This window comes from Onychostruthus taczanowskii, unplaced genomic scaffold (assembly GCF_017590055.1).
Source record: "Onychostruthus taczanowskii isolate IOZ18803 unplaced genomic scaffold, ASM1759005v1 scaffold11, whole genome shotgun sequence".
In the NCBI taxonomy this organism is placed as follows: Eukaryota; Metazoa; Chordata; class Aves; order Passeriformes; family Passeridae; genus Onychostruthus; species Onychostruthus taczanowskii.
In genome coordinates, this window is record NW_024497629.1 from 15,652,375 (window position 1) to 15,667,725 (window position 15,351).

The following is a 15,351-nucleotide window of genomic DNA, read 5'->3' on the forward strand; positions in this document are numbered from 1 at the left end:
GCAGGCCTTGAGATATAGTGCGTGTTTATACTGATTCCAGTGAGAAGCAGGAGTGACACATTTAACAATCTAAATTGCTACATCTGGGTCACAGGCAGTTCTTCCTATTTGAATGTTAGATCTATTAACAAAATATAGAAAAGCTTCTTTTGAGATCATAGACCATTGCAACATCTGTAAGTGAGCACCAAAATTAAAAGCAGTTCTATTTTTTCTGAGGAGAAAATATCTGCATGCCATCCATAGGTAAAAGTCTTGAAAGTACCATGTTCATCTCAAACGACATTAACAAAATAAAATACTAAAAACAACATGCATAAAGATTTTTTAAGAAAAGAACATATGTTTACTTTTATAAACCTACATAGATATAGATAATTACTTACTCTAAAGGAAACTTTTGAAAAACAATATATTGTGCTAGCAATTGATAGAAGAATACATTCCGTCTTTATTATTGATGCAGATATTGTCTTATACCAAGGCACACAGCTGAGATTCTCAGAAGACACAACCCATTTTATTTAAGGTTCATGCAAGTGGTTGCAGATACTTAAAGTCTACCTTTCTTGGAAGAAATATAACATTAAGCTATGCTAAGAGTATCTGAAAAATTACTTGCAAGCTTCTAACCACTGTCTTGGGACAGAACTACTGATCAATTTAATGGACAGATTATGCTTTATTTATTAGAGCTGGAAATCTATTGTACAAAGTAAAGAAACATTTGTTCCCCATAAGATTTATTTCCATAGATTATTACACTTGATCTGGAAGATAATACTTGAAATGGAATGTTCTAATAATTGTCATTAATTAAAAATGTTTTAATAATTTTCATTAATTAAAAATGCTGCCTATGTTTAAAATATTTTTATTCATCTATAAAACAAAACAAACAAACTAACTAAAAAACCCCACAGCTAAAGGTTACAGACATATTGTTTCAACAGTGTTCTACCTCACTGACTGTTAGAGATACTCTTCCTATGTGAGGACTAACAAGTTAAGTAATAGAATCCCTCAAGATTAATTCAGACCCAAATGAAAAAAGGGTTTCATGAAATAAAAATTAGATATGAGAGATCCTGTGAAAACAGCTGTAAAAAACCCCAACAAATCAAACCAAAAAAAAAACCTCACAAAACAACAGCAACAACAAAAAGGCTGGTAAAATTTTTGGTGACACTTGTCCATCTGTTGTTCACATTACAGACATAAGCAAGTACTTATGAAGCAAATGAAACATCATTAGTGAACAAATATATGCACTTAATCTCCCTTGTCTACACTGAAAATTTGGTTGAACCATCCTAGGAAAGAAAACGCTTTTTTACCACTGCTTGTGATGCTAATTAATGTGGGCCAAGGATCACTCCCAATAGACAGCTTGTGTACAACCAGTGTGTCACGTCATATGCCACTGATTCCAGAGGTACAGGATACATTTAATAAACTAATCTAAACTATTTATCACTATACATTCACATTTAGTACATTCATTTAACTTATTTAGGATAACCATTTGAAACACAATTCACATGCTGCAATTACAATTTCCTCAGTTGTGAAGAAAAAAAGAAGGTCTATTTGGCAAAAGAGATGAAAACCAGAATATTACTTTCTGCTTTTCCTCTTATCTTTGATAAATTCACTGCAATTGCATTATAAAGATTCTGGCATAAGTAGCCACTTTAAAGAACTATGAATCTTCCAGTGGCAGTTAAAACAGGGAGAATGAGGAGGATGAAGTGTGAGTGAGAAAGGATTAAGCTCTAAAATAAAGAGATAATCCAAGTATTCACTTTTGTCATATGTCCTTCAAAATGGTGAAACTGTTTCCATTACTTTACTTGAATTGAAATTACTATGCCATTAATTCAAGTTCAAATTTTGTCACAGCTATAGAACATTTGCCCACAAATTACAGACATTTACCTTCACGCATTCTTCTTGAAAGCAATAGGTTTGACCCTTCCTCACGCACTCGCCTTATTGATGCCAGAAATACTCTTGCAAATTATACGCCATTCCATACACTCTACAGCCTCAATACCCAGCCTCAATATTCCCACTTGAATACTGAGCTGATATACAGAGCTGCAGACCACTTTATATTTTCAAAGCAAGTAAATAGTGATAGAGTAGGAGTCAAGTCACCACAACTTGATTGTCTACACAGTATCTATTGTCAGTGCATCCCTGGAACACATTTAATGCAGAGTTATTAACACCTTCACAAATCTTCCTGAGAAAGGGTAAGTGCAGGAGCAGTATAGGCCAGGGACTGTTTCTGAGACAAAGTTCCAGTGAGCTACCTTATTGTGCCAGATGTGAGAATTTAACATTAGAGGTGTAGTCAAACTGCAGAAGCTGGCCTAGGGGGCAGTGGGGGATGATCACAGCATTGTTTGGAGTTGTGTTTAGGATTAATTTAGCCAAAGTATTCAGGGATGCCTCTTTTCCCCTAATTTTGAGGAACTGAAAGTGTGTGTTTTTCTTACTGGGTTTAAAAAGATGCAGACAAAAGAACAGAACAGCACTACAGCTATTCATGAGGAGAAATGCTCCAACAACAGTGCTAATGTATTTGCATCTGCTGTGGGAATGTACAACACTCACCTAAAGGAGAAGGAAATGCTGGTGAGAGTTTCTTGACGTTTCTTGAAGTTTCTCATTTTGACAGTAAAAAGAAATTACTTACAACTAAACTTACCCAATTTCCTTAACAGCAGAGACTTTATAAAATCATTCCGAAGGGACACACTTTTAAAATATTCCTTGGAAGCTGGGCAGGAAGGCCTGTATAGTTTGCTGACATTGCTAACATTCTGAAATCCTTTCACTACATCCTCATGGAGTTCAAAGTGATCTTACCTCAAACATTAACCTGAACAGCAATATTATATGCTTTCTCTGACACTCCTGGTGGGTTGATCTTGGGATTGTTATAGTTGAGTAGTGAGATGGTTGGATCTCACAATTAAGGGGTGAACATTATGTTAAGAGAAGTTTTGTAAATGTATCGTTATGTAAATGTATAGTTATGTAATAGTCCTCCTTGCACTGTTATCACAGGATGGCCTTGGTAGTCGGGGCATTTGGGGAGGGCTGGCTTGTTACTATGGTAACACCTGACCTCCAATCAAGACATCAGAAAGTGATCTGCACCACTAGATAGCAAGGTAGGAGAAGACTGACAAGACTTTAGGAGGGACTAGAAGTAGAAAAGGCAGAGCATCCATTTTGAAGACGAGCACATGGCAGATAGTCACAGGGGATCCTAGTGCTGTAATATTTCCTTATTTAGTCCTTTTGTTGTATTTTTGTTAAGGTTTAATAAACCTTTAAAATTTTAAAAGTGAGCAGTCATTTCTCACAGGATTATTACATTATTGTTACAGGCTTTTATCGACCCACTTTATCACACATTTCTGAGCAGCATTTTTTGCCCTTCTTTAGCTACATTTCCTTGAGATGCCCCCGCCCCGGCCGTGTCTCAGCCACGCCCTGCAATGTGCCGTTGTATCCGTCTGGAACTGGCTGTGTCCAGCTGGAACCGGCTGTGTCCGGCTGGAACTGTGTCTCTCTTCACGGAGCCAACGCTGCTGCCGGGGATGGGCACCCGCAGCCAATGCAACATTATGTACGTACAGATATTTCTTTTAAAATAGAGTGAGATACTGAGCTGAGAAAATGCCCTATATTTCAGCACAAGGTTTATAAATATTCTTAAGCTTAGTGCATCCCTTGCAAGCTGCCAGCAAGGCAATCTTGCAGCTTCCTTGTGTGCAGCAGAAGATAGAAGGCTGGGGTTTATAACACATTTTGCTCATATTTTGGGTGCAGACAGGAATGAAAGCAAGCTTTAAAGTCTGTACCCCTGCCAACATACTGATTCCAATGGAAATATGTAAAAGGACATCCTGGCATGGGAATAGAGAGGAAATAGAATTTGTTTTCATAAATGCAGGTAATAGAGACACCTTAATTGGTAGAAGAGAGCTTAATTGTATAAATGGAAGCTGTGCTGTGGCAACTGACTCAAAACCAGAGAACAGTCATTGCCGTTCAGACATCACCACAATTTTGCCTTTGCTTCCTCTGGATCCTCTGAAGTATTGTGCTAAAAGGTCTATAAAAGAAAGTATCTAACAGGTTGCTCAGAACAGCTTTATCTCAGGCAAATCTTTCTTGTATCTCTGGGGACTATTGCTAAGTATGCTGGACATTACTCATGAGATGTTCTGAAGGATAACTGAGTTTCTTGAATGTTTCATTAGGGTTTTCTAAGGGATTTTTTGTTGTAGATTTTAAAGTAGTTTATTAAATTATTTACAAACCATGTATCTGCAAAGCTTCTGGGAGACTTATGTACCACATTCTAGCAACTCAATGGGCAATTAAGTTCTTTCTTCCCTGCTGCATCTCTTCAGAGCAAAAATACTTTTGGGTATCTGCACTGTCAGACCATGGATAATGGGAGCAAAAGACCATTATATTTTGTCCACCTACTCAATTCCCTTTGGTCTAAAAGCAAAACCAAGGTCTTGCACTGTTTTATACATGGTAGCATTTATTATCAATGTTTTTGTGGGTAACGACGAAGAATTGCTGTTCTTTTGATTGTAGCTTTCTAATCTATAAACTAAACTATAAGTTTTGCTTATTTCATGGTCAAATGAAGTACTTGTTGAAAAGAATAGATATAATAACAAATATATAAATGACTATATTAAAATGAAGACTTTTTTTCCTCTCCACCTTCATCCTATCTGTAAATGCCTTGTTTTGTGCAGGAAATCAATTGTCATACTTAATTACATAAGGAAGCTCTTAAGGTGATGAAATGGATAAAAATATAGCCACCAATATTTGATCCATAACAATTATATCTTTAAACTCCTTGTGAGAAGCACTCAATGCAAATTAAAAAAAATTAAGAGACATAAATTCCTAACATGTTAAATGGGTTGCTGGGAGATATCCAGAAAGGAAATTGCTAAGTAAATTTGAATACTTTGTGATTTTAAGTATCAATTAACCGAAAATTTGGGGACATAAAATTGAAATACTAATTTAATGTATGGTCAATACTTCAGATGAATATTAGGATTTTCAGTGCACATAAGAATGCAACAGCTACTGTTAGGAAAAAGCAACTTATTACCATGCTGTAAAAAAGTACATGCTCAAAATCTATATATATTTAGGTTGTGTTGCAAATGTTCCCTGCAATGTAAAAGAATGAAAACTTCTATAACTACAGTTTTAGTCAGTATTGCAATGTTATTTTCCATTTAGGGAAAAAACCAAAAATCCCTGTGCTACACTTATAAATATTGTGTGAAGAGAAAAAAAATACTAGATATGCAAAATCCAAGTTCAAATTTTAGTTGTCCTTTTAAGATTTAAACTACTGTAAACAGTCTAATACTTCTGGAAATGTAATTGAAATCACAATGTCTCTGATAGTTTCTTTGAATCTAATATAAATCACTGAATCTCATATAAAGGCAGTGACGCTATCCACTTATTGAATATGAACAGAGAGATAATTGCCATTGGAAACAGATTTATTCATGCAATGTGAATATTTAGCATAGAAAGTGAAATAATTTTTCTTATTACCTTAACAATATCTCCCTCATGCAGCTGAAAGCTCCTCGCTCTAAGATGAATCCCTTTTCCAGCCTCAGTTTCAATTTTATAGATACATTCATGGTTGTTGTCATAATTGGATGGAAAATTTGGGGACAATAATGTTCCTTCATTTCCAGATACGGTTGCTCCACATTCAGCTAAAGAAAATAGACACATTAAAACAAAAGAAGTGAATTATCCAATTCAAGAAAATATGAGTTATTAGCAATAATATTTAGACTATGAAATCTCTAACAGGCTATCTAGCAAAAGTATATTTCTATCAGGTCTCATCTGTAGGACCAACTCCTAGAAACCCTATCAAAGTTGCCATCTCCTGCATTTCACTGGGTCTGTTTATTATGTGCACTTACATTTACTATCAACTTATCCCCTAGTCCTCCAATCAGACTAACCAATAAAGCAGGTTAGCCTGGATACCATAAAAATGGAATGCTTTATTGAAATATAGTTATTGTGGTAACATTTCGAATAAACATAATATTGATTTCACCTCTGTATTCAGCTTTACAAATAAGTATTTCAAAAAGCAGACAATAAGCTGACAAAAAAAAAATATAAAACCAACAACAAAAAACCAAAAAACAATCTGGTACTAAATTAAGAGCATTCAAATATGTTTTTCTCCAGCTGGAATTAAACCAAACAAAACCCAAAAATACAAACCAACATTTATTGAAATCATTCAGTGCCAAGGAGACAGATCCTTTCCTTTCTCGGTAAAGAGTAGGTGAGTCTTTTTCTCAGCCATCTGTAGTAAGCACCTATTGACACTTTCATTAGACATTTCTTGTTGTAGTTCCCCAGTAAAGAAAATAATAAAGAGACGGAGGAGTGGTATGTTCCAGACCATGGCCTCAGTTTGAATTTTGAATAAAGACTAATAAAATTGTGCCAAATATGCAACATAAATTCCACCACATAGATGAAAACATCTAAACAGAGAGCAAATAATATTGGTGTACTGTTCAAACAGATGTTAAAACTATTTAAAAATGAAATATAAAATATTTATATTTATAAAATCCCACAGTAATATTAACATACCAGCTATTAATCTTCAGCTTCTTTTTGGGTGTATGAAATTGATATTGATATCTCATTTTTCTCTCTAGGGATAAAATACTGTGTTGGTTTTTTTGACCTTAACATCATTAGACCTCATTCGGTGTTTTGTAAAAACAAAACAGATAAAATAATAATAAATTAGCGTATAATTGTAAAATAACAGATACACCCTATCAAAGAAGGGGTAAGTTTAGAAAAAAAAAAAAAAAGTATTTTTTCTAAAAATGTTTGATAGATTTTTAGGGGTTTTAGGATGCTAAGACATTTATTTGAGAAGAATTCAAGAAGAAATATATTATTTATATTTTCAAATACTCAGTCTAAACATTTTGGTTTTACATTTCTGAGGCTTCACAGATACCAAATTTATGTCCTTCTTGCTTTTGAAAAGTATAAAAAAAGTGTATTTTTTACTTCCTCCCTCCAATGAATCTGAAGAAAAAAAGGGAGTAAGGAGGAGAAGGAGAGGAAAGCAGGGATGGATGGCAGGAAGGGGAAAGGTGGGAAGTTAGGATGAAAAGGGGAACAAGGAAAGGGGTACAATCTTACATGGAGCTTTATTTTTAGTCTGCATTGGGGATCTTAGGCAAATGAAAAAGGAAATCACCAATAAACTGGTTCAGGATCTTTATCTAGCATGTTAAGTTAGAGTTCATTTGTTGTTTTAATGTAAAGCTTTATATTCTCTCCTTCCTTAGCTTTGGTTTTGAGCTACATTATATTTCACAGGCAGAAGGGTGTTGGAGAATAAGAACCTCTGCCACCAAACTTCAGACAGATGAACTCTTTCCTTGTTGGAGAATGTAGGATGCATAAGGTATTTCTAACATGTTTAAGATCACCTTACATTGTCTAAATGTTTCAAAGAACTGTAGTACACTGAGAAACCAGATTTTTATTTTGATACTTCTTTGGTAATGCATGTCAAGTGTGTGATACTTATTATACACGGCTCCATATAAATGTCTCTCTGTATTTGCTGGTGTGTACATATCCATATGTAGTTATTTTTGTCTTGGATTTTAGGAAGAAGGTGGGACTGATTAAGTTTATAAAATGTAATTCAAAGCAATGCCAAAATCAATGCCACATTAATGTAAAACATTTACAACACCAGTACTCTGCACAAGCCTTCTGCAAACATGTGTTTGCCTAGGTAAAGATGCATGCAAAAAAACAGTGGTCCCTTAGGCTCCATCAGTATCTTACCTACCTCCTTTAAAGAGCTAGAAATACACAAGTGCAATGTTGAAGAGAAAAAAGTATGGAAGGAAAGGATGTTTTCTTACTTAATGTTCATGCAATATTCTACATTTTGTTTCAGTGAGTGACTGTAAACCACTAAGACATATGCAGTTACACAAAAAGTGTACAGTGAGCTTTCCAAAATCTAGAACTTGACACATTTCTTGCTCCAATAATCTATGTTCCAAGGTTCAAAGCCATGGTCATTTTAGATCTGTGAATAAAAGTACTGACATATAAGATAAGGGATAATTAGAGTTACAAACTAAAGACAAAATACTACTAATCTTCTAAAATATGCTACTTTCTGAAAGAAGCAGACATGTTCTAACATGAGTAATTATTTACTAAACTTTAATTACATGGCTAAGTTCTCTGAACTCAAGTTGGCACTCATATACCTTCAACCCATGCTATAAAACCATATTCATGCTGCCCCTTTTCACATGCCTTGCAAATATCTGACAGCTATGCAGTTTCATCAGGCCACATCATTCCTTCATTGTCATGACAAAGGCTTGCTCATGTCATCTGCCCAGACAAGTTTCCTACCTCATCTTGTGTCAGTCAGCAAATCACTAACACAGACACCAGAAAGAGGCTTTCAAAGGAAGTTCAGCCTTTCTTTGTAACTTCCCTTCCTCAATATATACAAAGCCTGTCACAGCTCAGGTTTAAGTTTTCTAGCTATATTTTGCTAATCATAGGATATCAAGTCAAAGCCATGTTTAATTAGCTCCCCCAATGTCTTAGCCTGGAGATTAAGGTGACTTTTTTTCAAAGAAATGTTGTCCTCATCCATGGAAAAATTCTGTTTTTCTCCAGACTGTTGAAGCTTCTAAGTGTGCTAATAACTGAAATCTCTACTATTTGTGACTGATGCCCAGATATGCAGCAGACTTTATGCTCCAAGGATTTCAATTGACCATTTTTCTAACTGTTCCTGCACACTGCAGTCCAGAACTGCATGGCCATGCTTCCCATAATTATGTACTACAAACTCAATGAAATGCAATACTGAGTCTGGCCCTGGCAGCAGGAAAAGCTTAAGCAATGAAAGGCATGTCTCCCCTTCAAGGCCCTAATATTTTACAGAGTGGAAAGGGAAAAGCCATGTTTTTTCTTTAAAAATATTTACACCAGCTGATATCGCTGCTACTTTTTTATATCGTAATTAACACATGCAGCCAGGATGTGTGACACCTAAATTCAATTCACTTTGCCTCTGGGGATTTGAACATGCATCTCCTATGACTTCTGCCTCACACAGGGATTCAAAAATCAGTCACAGAGCGAACAAATGTTGACTAATCTCTTCAGCACAGTGGGTAAGGCATTAAATAACAGAGAATGAATACTTCTTCGAAGAAACTCATACATTAAACAGTGGGGGAAAAAAATTCAAAAGTAACTCATGAATCAATATTCACTGCTACCTTGTGAGCACCGAACTACTAGACTGGAAAAATATATTCATGTTCACTTCCATTTCTTCACCTCCAATCTTTAATTCTTTATGCAAAATGAAACAAGCGCCTTTGGCCACACTGACACAATGATTCTGCTAGCAAGCATCAGATACACTTTAAAATTCTTTTACAGATACAAAGCAAATGAAGGCACATCTCTTATATTCTTGGTGAGAGATCCAGCCATGGCAGTTTTATGTAAAGGGGGGATAAGGTTTGTCCACCGATAGTAACTGAAAACTAAAGCACTGCCAGACTTGAGAGAGGTAATGCAACATTACCTATCTACCACATGTGTTGTGAGTAACTACTGACTTTATTATCTCAAACAGAAAAATGTTATCATGCTATCTTGAAAGAGCTGTTCAGTTCTTGACTGCAGAGGTCACGTCCTTACATCAATGCCTTCCAGATACCTGCTCAGTCCCAGAAACCTGTTTTCATCTTGACAACATGAACTGCCTCCCCAGACCAGAAAGATGAAAAAGATTTCTCACTCCCCCACATGTGTGATTTAATTTCACTTATTAACTACAATTCACTGAATATTATCAATATGCACCCTTTCTTCAATAAAAATCAACTAAATCTGTATCTCTACAAGTCTTAAATTATGCAAACATTGACAGGCATGGAATTTGCCAAGAGAAATAATCTTTACTGATCTTAAAGTAATTACTGTTGATATTCTGTCTCCATATTTTGATCCACAATTTTGTGTTGGAAGTATCAGGGTGAATTTAGGTGAACAGATAAACTACAACATACCCATGGAACATGCTCTATGTAAATAGTATTTTCAGGACTAACTCCTCAAGCTGTAGCCTTTGAAGAAAATGAATATATTTAACAGTGCTTTCAGTGTGGTTATGTGATATGATAGATTAGTATAATGTAGGTACAACTAAAGAACTTAAAATCTGCATATGATATAATACCTAAAAATTGCAGTAAAAAGATGTAGCACTGAAACACATGTTATGATGTAACAGACATCCCTTCTCTATGTTGCATGTCTCCCTTTCTTTTGTTTCTGTATCAACCTTTTCAAGATACAAAATACATTGATTCGAAGTTCTAGGTTTTTTTACTATCAATTTGATCAGTAACACCTAAATCCACTCTCTAAATGAATCAATTAAGATCCAGTTCTCACTTCATTTATTTCAATTTAATCGTGTATTTCAAATATATCCTGTGACCAAAAAGAAGTGTAAACCAAGATATTTTTCAGCAGAGGGTATGTAAAAAGTATGTCAAGAGAAAAAAACCCCAGAAAAATAAATTGAAAAAAACCCACCAGTGAGCCAGAAAACCATGAAAGCAAAAGAAATACTCACATTTACTGTTTCCTCCTCTAAAAGATTTTAGAGGAGGAACTACATGCTTTAATTTCAGTACAGTTTCCAAGTTGTTTGTTATAACCTTGGTAAGAAGTGCAGCAGACTGAAAAATTCTGCTTTATCAAACTGTTCTTTAATTCCCTTTCAGAGAGAGTAATCTGTCTGGAACAGATACTTGACCCCATTCTTTGTTCTTTTGCTTAATAAAGTCACAAAATTCTATCTAAATAAGTAATTTATTTATTTCTTTCATTGTCTCACTTGAAATTGGATAAAAGGAAACCGCAGAGGGTAGATCTTTTGAAGATCATCAAACACTTCCTAAATATGAGCACAACTATACAACAAACAAAATTCAGGGATTTTTGAATTGCTTTGAAATACAGTTCATGTAAAATGTAACAATAACTTTGTTTAATGGAAAAGTTTACTTTATTATTTTTTCTTCAATACATCTTGTTAAAAGGTTTGACAGGATTTTAAGCAGATCTCCAAAGCAGAGATCAAATAAAAGTCGTATGTTGTCAGTTTAAAGGTTTCTCTGACACAAAGCACTCTACTGAGTGCAGAATACCTTTGTTGTATTTAAAAAATTGTGCAGCAGTTCATGAAGTATGAGAAGAAGCTGAGCTCAGACATTCTTTATATTTCTGTTGGACAATATTGTTATCCAGTAAGATGGTTATGCAACATTAATAAAAGAGCAAAGGGGATCACAGATAAAGCATCATATGCTCTGCCTTCACATAACAGCAAAAACTTAGGGTCCCCTCACACTCAGTGAGGGGTCACTAAAGCTGGGCATATGACTTCTGCAGGGCAGACACAATACATGACTGGGCTCAAGCAGGGATCCATGTACAAACTGTGATACAGTGCTAGGAGCTGAAGCTTCCAGTTAACTGGAACGATGCATCAAACTGAGGTGCACGTGGAGTTTCCACAGCAACTCACTGCACAGTGTCTGAGTCTGTATTGTCAGCTGTCCTTCATCTCCAATTCTGCAGTCTGCCCTCCACGTTGAGGGTGCACCTATAACTCTTCATCTGCACACTGCTGGGTGGCTGCAGCATTACCTTCACTCTGGTTTCACAAGTGCTGTTTTTCTCACCTGCACTACTGAATTCCAAAACAATGTTATGCTGGGTTTCTTCTAAAAAGTGGTTGCCATTGATTCTTAAATCATGCTCTTCTCATCCCACTTCTCATTCTTTAGCCTTGTAATTTTAGCCTGTAACTCTACCCAAAGACCACATCATTCCAGATCTGGTAGTGTTTATCCTGTAACTTCATACTTGAATAGAAGCTTGTAAATAATGAGCAGTTAATAGTTATTTTAATGCACAATAAATATTACACAATAAAATACATGTACAAATATATCATGTTAAATACTGTTTAGTCTGCAGCACCCACACGTGATCTATTGATGTAAACAGTATCACAAGTTACCAGTGAGGATCTTGAGAAAGTCTGCATGAAAAATATAACTGTACCAGGGAGAAAGCAAGAAGATATTGGGTTTTTTTCTCATTACTATTATCATTATTATTGTCACCACTACCTTTACTGGAGAGAGTTTTTTGTCTGAGGGTTCTTTCCTTTCTCTTACCAGTTGGTGCCTGAGGAGTGGCATTCCCTGTTTTTTCTCTCTCTTTTCTTCTCTTTGCTTCTCTAAGATAGATTTCAAGTAAAGCTAGGTCATCAGCTGTGGACTGCACTACTAAAGCATGGTCATGTCAGCCTCTCTTAATATTCTTTAAGCAGCACCTGTATGATGGTGGTGAGGTTAGAATGCCTCAGTGAAAACCTGAAATTCTTTGCTGAAAACAAACCTCTTATTTTTTGTACTATTTGAATGCACAGAACAATGGAGCAGGAAAGCAAGGCCTAACAGTGGGCAAATCCTTTTCTGTGATTTGCTTAATTAGTTCTTGATCCATATGCCACTGAAAAAAGGCACTACTCCCATTGTCAAAACAAACCCAATGATGTTAACTGGCCCCAGGGGATTATGGGCACAAACCAAGGTATGGGTATTTTTTGTATTTAAATTATGTTGAGATTTTTGTCTACTCTTTCCAGTATCATCTGATAACACTCTTTGGACATAACATACCTACAGTATTTGTCTTAGCAAGAAACAACACATAGCAGACATAACCTTAAATCATAGAAGGAAGGCAAAAGGGTTACTTGAGGCAATCTTTATTCCTTCTAACTACAGGTGACTAATACCTCATATCAGGCCTCAGATAAGGGTAACTGAGGTCTCATAAAAGTCACTCCAACTGAAATCTGCAGTGATTTCTGAATATTAAAGTTTCAGTTTTCAGATAGAGACAACTCAAACCTGTTATTATTATGTGGCACCATATTTTAAAGATTCAGACAGAGTAAGACTCCAAGACTAACTCAAGCAAATCTTCAACATTCAGTCGAAAACTGAAAGTAAAATAAAGGATTAAATAATGCAACCTTTTGATTGTATTATAAAAAATGCAGTGTTTTAAGAGAAATAAACAGAAATTATCAAAAAACATAAATAACTATGAAATACATTGTATAAAATGGAAAACAGCCTGTAGACATAACATAGCATTTAAATAAAGAATTCTGAAATACAGTGGATCCTGAATGCATGAACATCCTTGTTTCTGTCTGAAGATTCAGAGACTCACCTACTGATGTTATATAAGATTTCTTGTTCATGAGCAGCTCTTAAATGAGAGCTCTCTGCCTAAACTCTAGCTAAAAATGAACAGCAATTTTCAGACTTAGTTTGACTTCTTAAAGGTGAATTCAAATCCAGACTTTATGCTACAGAGACTTCAAAGAAAACAATGAATGTCAGATCTCAGAAGTCTCACAGAAATCTCCAATGCTATTCACACTAACAGGGTTTCTACTTGTTTCAATCTCACTGGAATTAACTCAATGCTACAACATGACAGAGTATATTAATTAAAATTGATGACTTTGCAATGAATACTAACTATTAAACAGAGACAGCTTATTAAATGATGTCAGCATTTTATTGTAGCACCGTACCAATTATTCAAGTAGTATTTAATATAACAACTGAATATGATAAATTAATGTGATATTAATGTGAATACCAGTGAGCAATATCTTGGTGAAGATTTTACTCAAATACTGTATGAACGCACTATTAAAAGTCAAGTGCCATATAAAATTTAATAAAAGAGCAACACCACTGAAATTCAAAATGAAAATATATAGAAGTGCTTTCTATTCAGCTTTACCATTTAAGTTTTTTACAGCTTGATTCAGGAATTCCATACAGTTGAAATGATTCATCGGGGAGAGGAAATAATGCAGGTTAAAACTCAAACCAAACAAAAAACACTCAGCACTCAAAATTAAGATTACTCTTTTATATGTTGTGTTTGAGCTCTGTTCAGTCTTTACCATGAAAGGCTAGTTTGAGCTGAATATAGTCTACACTGTAGTGTGTAGTGCACAAATAATATTTTTATTATATGTCACATATAGGTAAAATTACACAATTTCTTAGAGAGATAGTGAGCAGGGAAAGTGTAGACAAGCAGACAGAAGCAGCTTGCAAATCAAGTAAGATAATTGTTGAGAGAATCACATAAAGGAGAGTTGAAGAGCAAATTCAGATGTTTCTTCCCTCTTATGAGAGACTCCTATGGAATGTTAAGGTTAATAACTAAAAAAAGTCATTCATTTCCAAAATCAGCAGTGTGCTTTGCTGAGGGCAGGTTTGCACACCCCCCAAACAAAGGGGAGGAGATGAAGCATTTTGGATGTGTGGTGGTGAAACCTCTGATCTGCATAAGAGCAGCCCTGGTGCAGAGCAGGTGAGCACCCATCACCAGACAATGACACTAAAACCCAACCTTTGTTTAGCAACAAGGTGGCCTTTGAGCCAGATAAGGGAAAAGGCAACTGGCTCAGATGTAATACTTCATTCCCAGGGGAGTTACTGGGACATTCACACATAGGCCTGAAGGTATTCATTCCTTCTGATAAGGCATAACTGGCTACACTATGCTGAGAAACACTAGAAAATGTCATAAATGTCATAAACTATCAAAGACCCTCTGAACTTTATGTTGTGGGGGCTTTCCCCACCCTCAGTGGATCAAGACCACAACCATCACTTTGAGCAATGGACATCTAAGTTGCAATAGTCTCATTGCTGGATCCTTGTGCAGTGATAACTTTTCTCTGCACCATCTACTTCTATTGTTTCTTTCTCTTTTCATTTTCCAGATATATTTTCTTAAATGATGTGTTTTTTTAATATTTCCACAGATTATAACAGCAGTGACCACGTTGTAATTAAACTGCTGTAAAATAAACCTGCCACACACCCACACAGAGATAGATAGATAGATAGATAGATAGATAGATAGATAGATAGATAGATAGATAGATAGATTCTGGTAATTCAGTGTTGTTTCACTCTAGTCTTGAGAACTCTTGTTGTTTCTCTCACACACCACCCAGAGTCAATCAAGCTACCTTCCCCTAAAGCCCCTGACCGGACCAGAGCATTGAAAGAATCCATG

General features: G+C 35.5%; 1 protein-coding gene across 1 annotated transcript in view; it reads right to left on the bottom strand.

Moving 5' to 3' along the window:
• The window catches only part of CSMD1 (CUB and Sushi multiple domains 1), a 1,071,386-nt gene that overhangs the window by 200,070 nt on the left and 855,965 nt on the right, over positions 1-15,351 (bottom strand). The window contains exon 22 of the mRNA XM_041420500.1: positions 5,632-5,801. Coding sequence (XP_041276434.1) covers positions 5,632-5,801 — 170 coding nt within the window. The remainder of the gene's footprint in view (positions 1-5,631; positions 5,802-15,351) is intronic.